General features: G+C 35.9%; 1 protein-coding gene across 1 annotated transcript; it reads left to right on the top strand.

Annotated features, from left to right (window-relative positions):
- Window positions 1–13,507: 13,507 nt before the first annotated feature.
- Window positions 13,508–15,264, top strand: LOC136834075 (uncharacterized). The gene is made up of 2 exons (XM_067096332.1): window positions 13,508–13,849; window positions 14,454–15,264. Exons 1-2 carry the CDS (start codon window positions 13,838–13,840, stop codon window positions 15,207–15,209), a joined length of 768 nt encoding a protein of 255 aa, XP_066952433.1. The 5' UTR covers window positions 13,508–13,837; the 3' UTR covers window positions 15,210–15,264.
- Window positions 15,265–15,760: the final 496 nt, after the last annotated feature.

Here is a 15,760-nt window from a genome sequence, read left to right on the forward strand (position 1 = left end):
TATTGTAAAAAGAATGGAAGAGGTTGCAACTAGGGTCCGAAGGGACGCTGCAAAGAACCTTAAGAAATGGGTACAGTCCACCGCGTGAGGTGTACTGATGGCCCTACCCCCCCAGGGGACCTAAAGAGGAATTGTTTTCCCCAAAACTTGGAAAGAAATACACTCAGAAACCACAGCCATGAAACTTTCAAGTGCGCAGGTCTGAACCCTAAAACCTAGAAGTTAAGATAATCTCCGCAATCGATGGAGCCATTTCGCCAAATCGATTTACAAGTAAACTTGGCAAGATTTGTCAGATAATCCCATTGCACGAGGCGGGTTTTTATAGAAATATTACCCGTAGTCTTATTGATTCTCATGGGAACTTCCCGGGAACTGATAATCAAGATAATCCCTTGTCTAGGTTAAAATGTCACGAAGGTACCTCCCTAACCCCGCTTCTCACCCTCTCACATGGATAGGCCCACCCACCAACCGCACTCCCCTAGCAAATGTGATCGTAGCCATAGACCTGACTTGAAAATAAGAAAAATATCACGAAGGTACCTCCCTAACCCCCGTCATCCTCTCACCTGGATGAGCCCACCTAGCCCCACCCCATACTAAATGTAATCGTAACCATAGACCTACTCTGAAAATAAGAGGTCAGGCTGACTTAATAAATGATAAAATAAAAACTATACGTTCCGTTATGCAACATAATGTTATGTCATCTTTGCCATTACGTAGATGAATCCAACGCATGTCCAATGTTTTCTCCGAGTCTGCGACATTGATTGATGGGTGTCAGGTTCTTAGAATTGATTCAGATTGGTACCTAGGTGATATAATATGAAATGATGCATAACATTATTTGAGGTATAATGGAATGAAGCCGATGGGTAGGAAATAATTCAGAGTTTTCAATGGATAATCAATGTCAGAATGGCTTAGGTACACACTTCCCCGCTTTCTCTCTCTCTCTCTCTCTCTCTCTCTCTCTCTCTCTCTCTCTTTTGCTTCATTTTCTTCATATTCATTTCTAATGATAGCAACATTAGTATACCTTCTCTCTCTCTCTCTCTCTCTCTCTCTCTCTCTCTCTCTCTCTCTCTCTCTCTCTCTCTCTCTCTGCCTCATGTTTCACGCTATTAATTTTAATGATAGCAAAAATTAGTACACTTCTCTACTTTGTTAGCTCTCTCTCTCTCTCTCTCTCTGCATCATTTCCTTCATATTATTCATTTTTAATGATAGCAAAAATCACTATACTTCTCTGCTTTGTTCTCTCTCTCTCTCTCTCTCTGCCTCATTTTTCATACTATTTATTTTTAATGATAGCCTTGTTAGCGCTCTCTCTCTCTCTCTCTCTCTCTCTCTCTCTCTCTCTCTCTCTCTCTCTCTCTCTCTCTCTCTCTCATTTTTAATATTATTCCATTTTAATGGCAGCAAAATTAGTTCATACTGAAATGCTTCATCGTAATTTAAAAAGGATTATTCATCAACTGTGATTTACAAAAATAAATATTTGAATATTTCAATCGACGAAAAGAGCCTAAGAGCTCGCCACTAATATGGATATTAATCAATAAAATAACCTCTGTAAACATTTAGGATAATATTCATTGTGAAATATTTACGTCGACGGAATAATAATTTTGTGTTGAATTTCCTGTGCTGGTTAAATGATGGAATAATCATTAATTCATAACCAATAACTTTTGATAATACAACAAAAATTTTTCTGTTAAATGAAAAAAATATCCGTTCAGTTGTGATTACCTGATGATTTATGAACGTGGAAATCAGTTCTCGTCTATTTATTATTTATTGTATACGTGTACGGGTTAATGCATAGTCATTATTGATTGATTTCTATTTACGAAATGTCATTCGACACACACGCACTCTCAGTCATACACACACATAAAAAAAAAAAATATATATATATATATATATATATATATATACATAGTATACATACATATTTATCAGTATATGTATATATATATGAATGTCTTTACTGTCATACCACAGTATAATATGAAGATAAAAAGGCCCATAAAACACTAAATATATGGTTGCAACGTTCAAATAGTGTTTTATGGACCTTTTTATTTATCATAGTATATATATATATATATATATATATATATATATATATATATATATATATATATATGTGTGTGTATGTATATACACGTATATACATATATATGTATATATATAAATATACATATATATAGGTATATATGTATCTTTAGATATATTTATGTTTTATGTATTTGAATGTGTTTGTGTGTATTTTGTATATACACTCTTGCTTATACGACATTCATTACATGAAATAAAAGCACATAAATGAACGACAGCCAGTAAATACCGTTTCAGACTTCTAGTTACGGAAATTAAAAAAATTCAACAAATAAATTCACTTGGCATTAAAAACTAAGAGGCTTACACCTAGGCCTAATTATTTTCGACTTCAGGAACGAGGTCAAACCACATTCAAAAAGGATAATTACTCCCTCTAATTGAGTATTATTACTGATGTTGACCATCCTCATTTTATAGGAGCGTGTTTTGCTAAACGAGCGATGCAATTATTATTCTATGTTTTCATATTTATATTGCTTCTATCGTATGCACGTATGTATCTGAATTTCAATTTTTTCTTAGTTTTCTGTAACAGAAAACTATTGTGCCGGCTTTGTCTGTCCGTCCGCACTTTATTCTGTTAGCACTTTTTTCTGCCCTTTTTTTTTCTATTGAGAGATTCCGTCAAACAATAATTAAGAGACTTCATTAACAAAAAAACTATTGGGGATTTCCATTACACAACTATTGACAGACATCAAAAAAAAAAAAGCTTCTCTCTACCAGGAGCTCCCTATGTAGTCAAGCACAAGAAAAGATCGGGGTAAGTTTTTTTTTTTTTTTTACTTTGGTAATCTCTTTCTTGTCTTTAATCTAAGGATAAAACTTTTCCCGGATTAACTTCGGTAACGAGTCCCTTGACACCTCGAGTGCCAGTCAGACTTTGTTCTTTTTTATGTTACAGTCTTCTTTGTTCCCATTCTTTGTAAACAAAAAAAAGTGGGGCAGGTAATTAGAGGGTAAATCCTGGAGGGAATTGAGTGGAAAATGGAAGAGAGAGAGAGAGAGAGAGAGAGAGTGGGAATTCTATAGATAGTAGTTCATAAGGAGAATCATGTCAGTAATTCAAATAAATCATGTAACAAAAATATACACATTTATAAGAAATATGAACATAAAAGTTCGTAATTGTAACTTTCTATGTTGTAAACTGCTCGGAGGGAGGAAAATAAATAATGAATTATTAATCAGAATAAGAGGGAAGCTTGTAAACCGCTATAATAATGCGTACGACGAAAAACTTTACGATAGACAGACGAATAAATGTGAAGAGAAAATAATTGTGAACAGAAAGGCAGATAAATAAAACTTTACCAGTTAATGAGGAGAATTGTAACCACAATATTTTACGAAAAATATAACGGTATACTGACGAATAAGGGGAGTACAAAAAATTCTAGTATAAAAATATTTGTATCAGTTGATAAATGGAAAATTACCAAGCAATAAAGATTATAATATAAATATATATATATATATATATATATATATATATATATATATATATATATATGTATATATATATATATATATATATATATATATAACAAAACTCAAATGTAACAAGCTGCATCTTCAACAAAATTAAAAATGAAGTGGAAGAACGGAACCGGATTCTGTGACACCTTTCAAATCATCTTACTGTCAATATCCCTTTCAGCGATGAACGACCTCATAGGTCCCAGCGCTCGGCCTTTGGCCTAAATTCTACTGTACATTCTGTTCTATTTTATTACTGGTAACAATTAATCGCTGTGCTTACCTACCTTCACAACAAAAGTAGAATGAAATAACATTTCTTTCCGACGCAAAAGGAACTTGGTACCAATCACGTACCTTAGTATGTTTGCGGTTTCCAAAAGTACGCATTAACTGCTGCCTCTCTGTCCGTCTATCTGTCTCCAGGATCTACAGAAAACCCTTTGCGGATGTTGGTAGGATAAACCCCCCCTCCTTTCCTCAGTTCCTAGAAACTTCCGGAACTTCCGCTCTTTTTCCGTATATAAGAAGTTGGTAACTTCGTCTCTGCGTCAATTGAGAGAGTACCTCTATGACTCTCAAAAGTAACGGCAATCTGCCCAGTACAAGAAATGAAGAGCATTGTAAGTAACTGTTTGTTATTTTGAGCTTTTATGTACACTGAATTATTAGGTTACATGTATATATGTATTGTCTTTATATATATATGCATATATATGTATAATATATATATATATATATATATATATATATATATATATATATATATATATAATTACTTTACATATACATATATAACATATATAGATACATATGCATGTATGTATTTATGCTTATGTATATGCATACGTATGAATACATATATAAATTCCCAGTACAATAAAAATGGCAGAACATCAAATAGAAAATCAAATTACTTTACATTGTATTAATATTAGTAACTGTTAAAAACACATATAGCTATTAGTCAAGATTTTACATTTAAATCTACGAGAATACTAAGATTTAAAACCTGATTTCCTAATTTTTTTTTTTTATTCCTCAGGTAACATTACTGATGCTAATATCTGCTGCAGAAGTAATCAGGAGTGACCCAGGTCCGCATTACCACCATCCAAGAAATTACCACCGTTACCATTACCATCCATATCACTACTATCATCATTATCACCATCCCCACCACTACTATCATTATTACCATCATCATCATCATCATCATCCCCATCTTCCAAGCCGGCAAAGGAACTCCGAAGGGCAAGGCAATTGCCAAACACCCCGGAGGAGGAGGAACCTCATACGTCAGCAATCAGGTCTTCGGCCTCAGGGGGAAGAGGTCGGCGGCAGCCAGCTACGGACCATAAATGACGGACCGCGTTTTCGGTCTCAGGGGGAAGGAGGTCATCGGACCTCGAACAAGAGGATTTGGTCTCCCTCGGGTCACTGGATCGTAGAGAAATGCTTTCAGAGGAGATGTTATACAGGAACGTTTGGAATTACGAGATAATTTGCATTTAATGGAGAGAAGGGAATCTACTATTACGCTCCCATGGGCATCGAGGTGAACTTCAGACGTCTAAATGCCGTAGATGATATTATAATTAGTTGTTATTAAAATCTTTTAATCTTATGTTATGATGGAATTAAAAATTTATTTTATTTTTGTATCTTTCTTTATTACCCAAATAATTATTGTTATATATATGGCTTTTTGGCTTTTAAATACCAAGGTCTGCATTTTGTACTATAATTATATATATATATATATATATATATATATATATATATATATATATATATATATATATATATATATATATATATAAACATGAGATTGAATAACGTATACTTGTGTACATTAACAATATAAATACACACATACATACACACACACACATATACTGTATATATAAACACCTGTGTTGAACATAGTAAAACCACAGGTATGGCATAAATTGAGTTCGAAATACATATAAAAAAACCAAAGCAGAATACCAATTTGCATGAATAAAGTAATACAGCAATTATCAAGCTGACAGCTGCTATCTACCTGTAATCCTCTCTCTCTCTCTCTCTCTCTCTCTCTCTCTCTCTCTCTCTCTCTCTCTCTCTCTCTCAGTGGCGGCAGGATCATTCGGGCAATATTATTGGCTTTTGATTTTATATTTTCCATTAGTTTAGCCCTCAGTTGCGGACCTTAATGGTCCGAGGGATTATCAACAACCATCAATTAGCGACCATGGCCACCGACCGCCGGAAAATCACCTCCTGATTGCAACCAATCGCCACCAATCATTTGCAGCTAAATAACCATGACTCGTGACCATTAGCAGCCAGAAATAGAGTTTCTGCGTGAGAGAGAAAAAAGAGAGAGAGAGAGGATTTGTCTGAAAGCTTTCGTTTAGCAGCTCGTAATGTATACTTCAGTACGAACCTGTGCCAATGTATCTTGGAGCATGTATTCATTCATGCATTTATACACGCTTTATGCTTAATGTATATTTTTGTATGAGCCTGTCTCCAAATTTATCTGTCAGCATGTATTCATACATGCGTTTACAAGGGTTGGATGCTTCTTGCAGTGCACGCCCACATTTAGGCTTTTACTTTTGCTAAGAAAATCTTCAATTAGTTTATATTACTTATATCAAGACTTTTCTCTTTTCTATCAGTTTCTCATCAAATTATGATTACCTTTCTCTCAGCAAAGATGGAAATATTATAAATGCAAATAATGAAGTTGGGAATAAACTAAATCTGGCTTTATGCCAGAACAGGCCCTTAACTGTGGTAAGGTGTCGAAGGGTGTAAGCGGCCTGGTAAGGACCTCTGGACTTATGCAACCAACTGAGGCTATGCCACCTATAAACTAACATGCTAACTGAATGGTTGGCAACTGATTTTGGGTAAAGTTGGCATCCTGCCAGCACGGCCCTTCCCCTAGGGTGGACATATAAACCAGCTGAGACTATACGGTGGCAAGTAATAAAGGCACAGGAAAAAAAAAGTCACAGAAAAAAGTCACAATTTTGGCTAGGAAAAAAGTCACAGGAAAAAAGTCACATTAACTAAGAGTCTTTTGTTTACGTTTTTACGGTAATCCCTAGCGGGTTTGTACTATGCACGCCGCAAAGGTGGATACACACCGGGTTAATACACTTTGGGGTCAGTATCTAGGAAAGATTAGTGTGATTTTTTTTTTCCTGTGACTTTTTTTACCGGTGACTTTTTTTTTTTTTTTTTTTAACCTGGATTCGACTGTACTACCTGGGAGGTTTACTATTCCAGGCAGGAGTACCCAATGCGACCTGGAAACTGACATGTCGAGCTAGCGTTCCAGAATGGCATTTTGACCTCACAAAGAGAAATGGTGGAATGGATGATAGTTAAGAAGTGATAGCGTTTGCGATTGTTTCCTGAATAGATTAGTTTTAATTTGCAAACGTCGAGAATAACAGGGAAAGAGACGAATGACACTATGGTACATATTAAAAAAAAAAAGCGAGTGGCATGTTCAGTTTGGCTAATTCTTAAAAATAACACCCTGACTGAGCTAAATGAAGATGACACATACATACGTACACAAACATAAACATGCATCTTTTACATGAAGGACACTGATATGAAATCTGGAATATTCTTAGCACTGAAAATAATCCCATTATTCAAAAATACTCATAGTAGCACGAGTCTTGAAATGAAGAAACAAATCCACAGTTAAGTATTGTACCGGTACGTATATTTAAAAATAAACCTCTACAGAGAGCTTTCGGGAATCTGTTCGATTCCTGTTCAATTCCCCTTTTCAATCACCCACAGATTACTGAAGATTTGTTTTTCCAGTAATCCCATTCATTGATCAAGAAAACAAATGTTGAAAACTAAACTAAAAGATAGCATTACAAATTCTCATTGTATATTTTAATTTGTTTGTGAAAGAAACTATATACAATATTTGCACAGCTACACAAACACACACACACACACACACACATATATACATATATATATATATATATATATATATATATATATATATATATATATATATATATATATATAAAATATATATATATATATACACAGAAATATATATACACAGAAACTGTAAGAAATAGTCAACCTTGGTAAACTTAAACTAAAACCTGATAAATAGAAAAAACTCCAAAAGAATATTATTATTAGCCTTTTTGGAAGGAGGCCCTCGATTTGTTATTGACTCGGAAACTGAGATTTCACTGGCAATTTTGATGCCGTATTCACACAGAAAATGAGGCTAACAGGTCGGATTCTCGGAACGTGTTGGCAAACACTTCATTTCTTCGAAAGCAAAATGAACCACGAACTCAAGTCCTTTGTCCTGCTTACTAATTTCGCTCTTAATGTTTACTGAAACGCGAGTGATAAGTGAATACTCGCGTAGACACAAAATGTACAAATTATTGCGAAAACTAATGCTGATATCCAGTCCAGTAAATTAGTCCATTTTTGTAGTTTAAAAGAAACAAGTAAAATATGTGACGAAGTTTCTTCAGCGCAATCGAGTTTTCTGTACAGCGTATAATCAAGGCCACCGGAAATGGATCTATTTTTCGGTGGGTCTCGGTATAATGCTGTATGAGCCAATGCCCACGAAACTTTAATCACGGCCTGGTGGTGGCCTATATCGTTGCCAGAAGCATGGTTACGGCTAAATTTAACCTTAAATAAAATAAAAACTACTGAGGCTACAGGGCTGCAATTTGGTATGTTTGATGATTGAAGGTGGATGATCAACGTACCAATTTGCAGCCCTTTAGCCTCGGTGGTTTTGAAGATCTAAGGGCAGACAGAAAAAGTGCGGACAGAAAAAAGTGCGCACGGACAGACAAAGCCGGCACAGTAGTTTTCTATTACAGAAAACTAAAAGTCAGATATATCAACGGGAAAATAAACGATAGCATCACGTCTATATTATGCTTTTCATATCCTAAAACAAAAGCAACGCAGGTGATTTAGAAATCTTATCTATAAGGTCTACTAAAATTTTGTCATTTCAAATAAAAATAATCAAAAAACATCCCGGGAAAAACATATGAGAGCATTCGGTCTGTATTTTGTCTTTCATATCTGAAAACAGAAGTTATACAGATGATTTATAAGTTGTAGCTTATAAGATTTAGATCCTAATTTAACAAAGATGGAAATTTTGATACGAAATCGTAGTTATGACTGAATAAAGACGTAAAAACAAACAAATAAAACTATAACGAAGCAAAATATAACGTTTCTTTACCTGTTGAAAAAGGACCACTGCAATAATTACTAACCTTTCCTCATACATCCAAACGCAGGGCATATTTTGTGGTTGACTGAAAGGACCTTTTTTTTTTCCCGTCATCTGCGCCTTTCAAAGGAATCCAGGATCTAGGATCTCGGAAGGACCCTTAGCGGATGTTGGCAGGATGCATCTCTTTCCCTTGCTCCTTAGGCTTCCTGTGACTTCCTGTTCCCTTCCTGTATATAAGGAGGTGGTCCTCGTGCTTCCTCGTCAGTCGAGCAACTCCCTGAGTTCGAGAAGCGGCGACAAGAACAACCTGTCAATTTGTAAGCCATGAAGTGCTTGGTAAGTGACTGTTATACATTCTACTTATGAAATGACTGGCAATTTTATATTACTTGCTTTTGTTTATTAAAGTATATTGTCTATAGGCACATATGCACATACACATATGTGCATACACACACGCATGTATGTATGTATGTATGTATGTATGTATATGTATATATATATATATATATATATATATATATATATATATATATAATATATATATAATATATATATATATATATATATAGATATTAAATATAAATACATACATAATATAAATGTGTGTGTTTGCATGTTTGTGTAGCTGTGCAAATATTGTATATAGTTTCTTTCACAAACAAATTAAAATAAACAATGAAAATTTGTACTCTCTCTCCACGAGTTCTCTCATCAGTAAGTTAAACATCATTTGCCAAATATAACTAAATCTAAAAAACACTTATTTCATATTTTTTAATTATCCCCAGGTGACACTACTGCTACTTGCGTTTACTGTGGAGGTAATCAGGAGCGATCCAGGTCCGCGTTATTACCATCCAAAAACCTATCACCGTTACCACCATTACCACCCTTACAAATACTATCATCATTATCATCATCCCAACAACTACTATCATCATTACTATCATCATCTTCATCGTCCCCATCTTCCAAGCCATGTCAAATGGCCTCTGAAGGGCAAGGCAATTGCCAAACACCCTGGGGGAGGAACTCTTACGTCAGCAATCAGGTCTTCGGTCTCAGGGGAAGGAGATCAGCCGACTATGAATCACAGGTGATAGACCAGGTCTTCGGTCCCGGAGGAAAGAAGCCAGCTGACCAAGGACCAAAAATGAAGGACCAAATTATCGATCTCGAGGAAAGGCGATCTGAATATTTTTGGCCAGAAATGGCAAACCAGGTCTTCGGTCTCAGGGGAAAGAGGTCAGCCGCCTATGAACCAGAGGTGATGGAACAAGTCTTCGGTCCCGGGGAAAAGAAGCCAGCAGACCACGGACCAGAAATGAAGGACCAAATTATCGGTCTCGGGGAAAGGCGATCAGAATATTTTTGGCCAGAAATGGCAGACCAAGACATCGGTCTACGAGGTAGGTCAGCTGACTACGGACCAGAAACAGTGACCCAAGGAGACCAGAGTACTTTGGACCAGGGGCTCTGGTTTCCGTGCGAGTCACTGAGTGATGAAATGATCATAACTGAAGTTTTTTTTTTTTTAATACGAGCATTAGAATCATGTTTAGAGAATGATGACCATATAGAAGATACTGTAAATACCAATGACGCTGAAATACCAAAATGAAACCTTTATAATACACACTAAAGAATTCACTGAATTCTCAGAGGAATGTAAATTTCAAATATTAAATGTGAACACAACGATGTACTGTCAATAATTCTAATCTGGATTGCTGTTATGTTAAAACGATTCGTGTCATGACGAAATAAAATTAAACTCTTGATAAACTCTGTCAATATTCCTCATATTACTGTAATCGGGCTTTGCATAATATTTGACCACCAAAATGAACCAAAACACCGAGTATAAACATGTTAAACTTGTTCGCATTAATAACGCATCACATGTATATAATACCGCTCTAAAATGGAAGACTGCAAAAATACAAACAGGAAAATGGTTGATTGCAGTTTTCCCTTGCCTTACTACTGATTTTGCAGATACTGCAAATGGGATCCCCCTAAATAAAGCACTGAAGAATCATTCTGAAACTGTAGTATATTGTGTATTAGTGTTTCACGAGCCCAGTAGGTGGCATGTCTCAATTTCGAAAATTTTGCAGATACTGCAGTTTTCCATCTTAGGGCAGAATACGTCTGTGTATGGTGCAAGGCAATTTAGTCATTAGGCTTCACATTTTAAGCAAAAAAGAAACTGGTTTTCACGAATCCTGGAAAAACAGGTAAACAAAATATCCTAACTAACAACCTCTCTCTCTCTCTCTCTCTCTCTCTCTCTCTCTCTCTCTCTCTCTCTCTCTCTCTCTCATATGAGCAGTTGCCTCTTGATTTTATACTGTATATTCCATCAGTATCCATCAGTTACTGATGATTCGGGGATTATCAACAATCATCAGTTAATGAGAATGGCAACTGAACACTGGGATGTCGCTTCGTTTGCTATAATAATCGCTACTAATTATTTGCAGTTAGATAACCGTAAAAAGTAATTATCATCAGGTCGAGATTGATATCGGGTGTGAGTGAGTGAGTGAGTGAGTGAGGGAGAGAAAGAACAACAACATTGGCCTTATTAATTATCGATAAAAACTGAACAATAAAAATCAAAAATAAAATCTGGGTGAGAGAGAGAGAGAGAGAGAATGATAAGTGTTATTTATTGGCCCTTTCAGCAAGAGAAAAACTGAGCAATAAAAACAAATGCGGGTGAGAGAGGAAGGAAGATTGTCACGCTAGAAATATATATATTTTAGCCCCTCTGATGAAAACGATTTAGTCAACCTTGTGATTTGCAGGCCAAAGCACCTTCATATTCTTGGCTGATACAGCAGCTAGCCAGTTCCGCCGGAGCTGGATAGTAGTGAAATATAAAGCACTAATATAAAGCCGTTGCTTTATATTAGTATGGTACGTTGATCGTTCTGTTGGGTGCGTTGCCTCGAGATTAAAGCGCTGGATTTGTTTATGGGCTGCAGAGTGGCGTGACAGTTTTGGCAAAGATTGCACCACCTGGGAGGTAAGGGCTAATAACTGGGGTCCCTATTCTCTCTCTCTCTCTCTCTCTCTTGCCAATATTAACGCATTTGCCCGTGCTTAAGTCTTGTCGGTAAGCTGCATATACCGACCCTTTTGTGACAAAGTACCGAATAAACATTTTTTTTCTTTTCAGTTTTTTGAGGTAACTACATCGACGATGATTTTATAACTGACTGCTCGTTTTAGCAAAGTATCAAGCGTATATCTTACCATACATCCAGAAAGATGAGGGATTCAGATCTGATACTTTGCTAAAATAAGAAGTCAGTGACAAAATCATCGCCGATGCAGTTACCTCAAAATATTGAACAAATACATATTCGACACTTTTTCGAAAAAGGGACGATATGATATACACATTTCTACATAGTAAATGCTGTTTTTATATGACCCAATTATATATATATATATATATATATATATATATACTGTATATATATGTATATATGCGTATGTATATGCACGCGTGAACGCCTAATGAACATGGAGGACAATGTCATAGAATCTGGAATCATCGTGAAATCTAAATGAGTCAAAACAACAACGAATAAAGGCACTGATGAACTACAGGAAATAAAAGTTTTAAAAAATGCATATAAACTTCTTAACCAGGAATATTTATGCAAATTTCGTAAAAATTCCGAATGGACAAGAATAAAAACTCGAAAGAAAAAACAGGTTCTTTGGAAGAACAAACTTGATTTGGTATTCATTCGGCAAACAAGTTTTCAAAAGCAATTCTGATGTTGTATTCACACAGAGTATAAAAGGAACGTCGCTGAGGTTCTTGGAGAATGTTTGTAAATACTTTTTTTTTTTTTACACCAATTTGAGCCACTATTTCTCATCTTTTACCCTAATTTCCTATGCTTAGTTTACCCTTAACTTTTGACTGAAACCTTTAAGAATAAAAGTTGAAAGGTATTTTGGCTGTATATACGAGAGAGAGAGAGAGAGAGAGAGAGAGAGAGAGAGAGAGAGAGAGAGAGAGAGAAATTATTATCCCATCTGGGAATGAAGTTCTTGCAAGCATTCAGATGCATCTACAGTATATGGATGATGTTACATAATCTGGTATTCAGTAATTGTCTAATAATTATCAAGAGACTGAATTCCTTTTAGACGTCTATAATGCAATGAAAAATAACCAGACAAAAAATGTGAAAACAACTGCCGTTACATCTAAGGCGGAGGAAGTTACATAAAATAAAAAGTAAGAAAAACAAGGGCGTACACTTCCTTAAGAAAGAAATTATGGCGTTCATACACCTATATTACTGTCATTTTTTTTTTTTGCAGTTGCACTGGGAACGTTGGCAAGGCAAATGAATGATTAATGCTGGAAAATGTTTAAACACAGATTACTGCTATCATAAAAATGTAAAAGACTAAAATTACGAACGAGTGTAAAATATCAGATTGCATATATAGAGCTGTATTAAATATAATCACTTCAAAACCTTATAGAGGTGTTGAAAATCTTGAAAATTAATAAAGCTGAAAGGGAATTTCCAAATAAATTGATGCGCTTAAATGAAAATGTAAATCAAAAGCAACCGGAACCAGATAATATATTAATAAGTTTCTCCCACCGTTGAAGAAGGAACAGCGTAATAATGACATACCTTTCCTCATTCATCGAAAGACAGGGGTATTTTGTGGTTAACTGAAGGAACGCCACTTTCCGTCATCTGTGTCTCTTCAAAGGAATCCAGGATCTCAGAAGGACCCTTAGCGGATGTTGACAGGACGCTCATCTTTTCCTTTGCTCCTCAGACTTCCGGCGACTTCCTGTCCCCTTCCTGTATATAAGGAGGTGGTCCTCGTGCTTCCTCGTCAGTCGAGGAGCTCCTTGAGTTCGAGAAGCAGCCACAACAACAATCTGTCAATTCACAAGCTATGATGTTCCTGGTAAGTGACTTTTGATTTATGCTGATGAATTAAGTTACTCTGTTCTGCTTTCTTGTTTTTTGTTGTCATGCACTCTTACACAAATACATACATACATGCATACATACATCCATACATAAACGTATGTGTGGGTGGGTGGGTGTTTGTCAGGGTGTGTATGTGTGTGTGTGTGTGGGTGGGTGTCTGTAAACATAATTCCTCCTACTACCAACAAGTAAGAATAAACAAAGATCATTTATATTCCTTCATCGTAAGCTTTCCCTCTCTCTCTCTCTCTCTCTCTCTCTCTCTCTCTCTCTCTCTCTCTCTCTCTCTCTCTCTTCGATCTTTAATTTCACAGAGAATTAACAAGAGTGGAATAGCAAGAAGTAAGGTGTTGAAGTATCAAATCTTTTGTTTGCCTACTAAAACAAATATTGTTGATTATTGCGATTTAAATATAATATAATACACTATGTATACAAAGGAATTAAGACTGTGTTCATAATCTATTGTCATTGTTTTTCTTTGTCCTATTTGAAATCTAGTTGCCTTTTCATATTTACTGATTTCAAATTGAAGAGTAAAACTCATAATTTAAATTCAACTCCTTTCTTTTCCTCAGGTATTATTGCTGCTCGTTGCATTAACTGCAGAAGCTACCAGAAGTGTTCCAGGCCCACAGTATTACCAACCAAGACATTACCGTTATCACCATTACCAACCGGACCACCATTACCAACCGTACCACCATTACCATCCTCACCATCATCCCCACCACTACTATCATAGCTACTACCCTCATCATCGTCCCCATCTGCCCAACCATGGCAGGGAAACTCTGAAGGGCGTGGCAATTGCAAAACACCCTGGAGGAGGAACTTCTTACGTCAGCAACCAGGTCTTCGGTCTCAGGGGGAAGAGGTCAGCCGACTATGGACCGGAAATGGTGGGCCAGGTACGAACAGTCGAGTACAGACCAGAGGTACTGGAAAAGGTCTTCGGTCTCAGGGAAAAGAGATCAGTTGGGTATGGACCAGGAGTATGGGACCAGATCCTCGGTCTTCAGGAAAAGGGACCAGCTGGCTATGGACCAGTAGTGCTGGACCTGAGGAAAAGACCATCTGACTATGGACCAGAGGTTTTGGGCCACCTGAAGTTGTTTGTTGATATACCCGAGGTTCTTTATCAATACGATTCATTCGCAGAGAGAGATGACTCCAGAGACGGTGATAATGTAACATTGTTCGAGGCTAAAAATGGAGAGATTACAGAGAAAAATGGAGAGATTACCGAGAAAATTGGAGAGATTACCAAGATGAAGCCTTCTAGCGATTATTCCTCTGTTCCTGTTACGACGGATTTGTCAAACAGGACATGAAGGTGAACAGACTCTATACTCATATTGCAGAATGTTTTCTTTTATTTATTCTATGTTTTGTTGGTTTCAAATTGTTTCATAAATAAAGCTTGAAATATAATCGCATCTTTACTTTCTCAACAAACCCCATTATCCAAAATTCTGCTTTACGTATTTTATATTAATATAACTTGACAAAAATCATAAATATATACATATATATCGTATGTATATATATAATATATACATATGTATAATAAATATATACATATATGTATATACATACATACATACAAGTATATATACATATGTATATAAATTATATACATATGTATATACATACATATACCCCAATATATCTCTATATATTAAGCCTCTCTCTCTCTCTCTCTCAAAGTCCAATGAATATAATTAATTTGGACCAATCACGTTCGGATTTACACATCTATTAATAACCGCCAACCAGAGGCCTCCGACATTTTTATAGTTCAGGGATTATCGGCAGCAATCATCAGTTCATGAGGATTGCCGGCAACTGTTGCAAAACCGTTCCTTGATTGATAACGATCATT

The sequence above is a fragment of the Macrobrachium rosenbergii genome, chromosome 53 (assembly GCF_040412425.1).
Source record: "Macrobrachium rosenbergii isolate ZJJX-2024 chromosome 53, ASM4041242v1, whole genome shotgun sequence".
NCBI lineage: Eukaryota > Metazoa > Arthropoda > Malacostraca > Decapoda > Palaemonidae > Macrobrachium > Macrobrachium rosenbergii.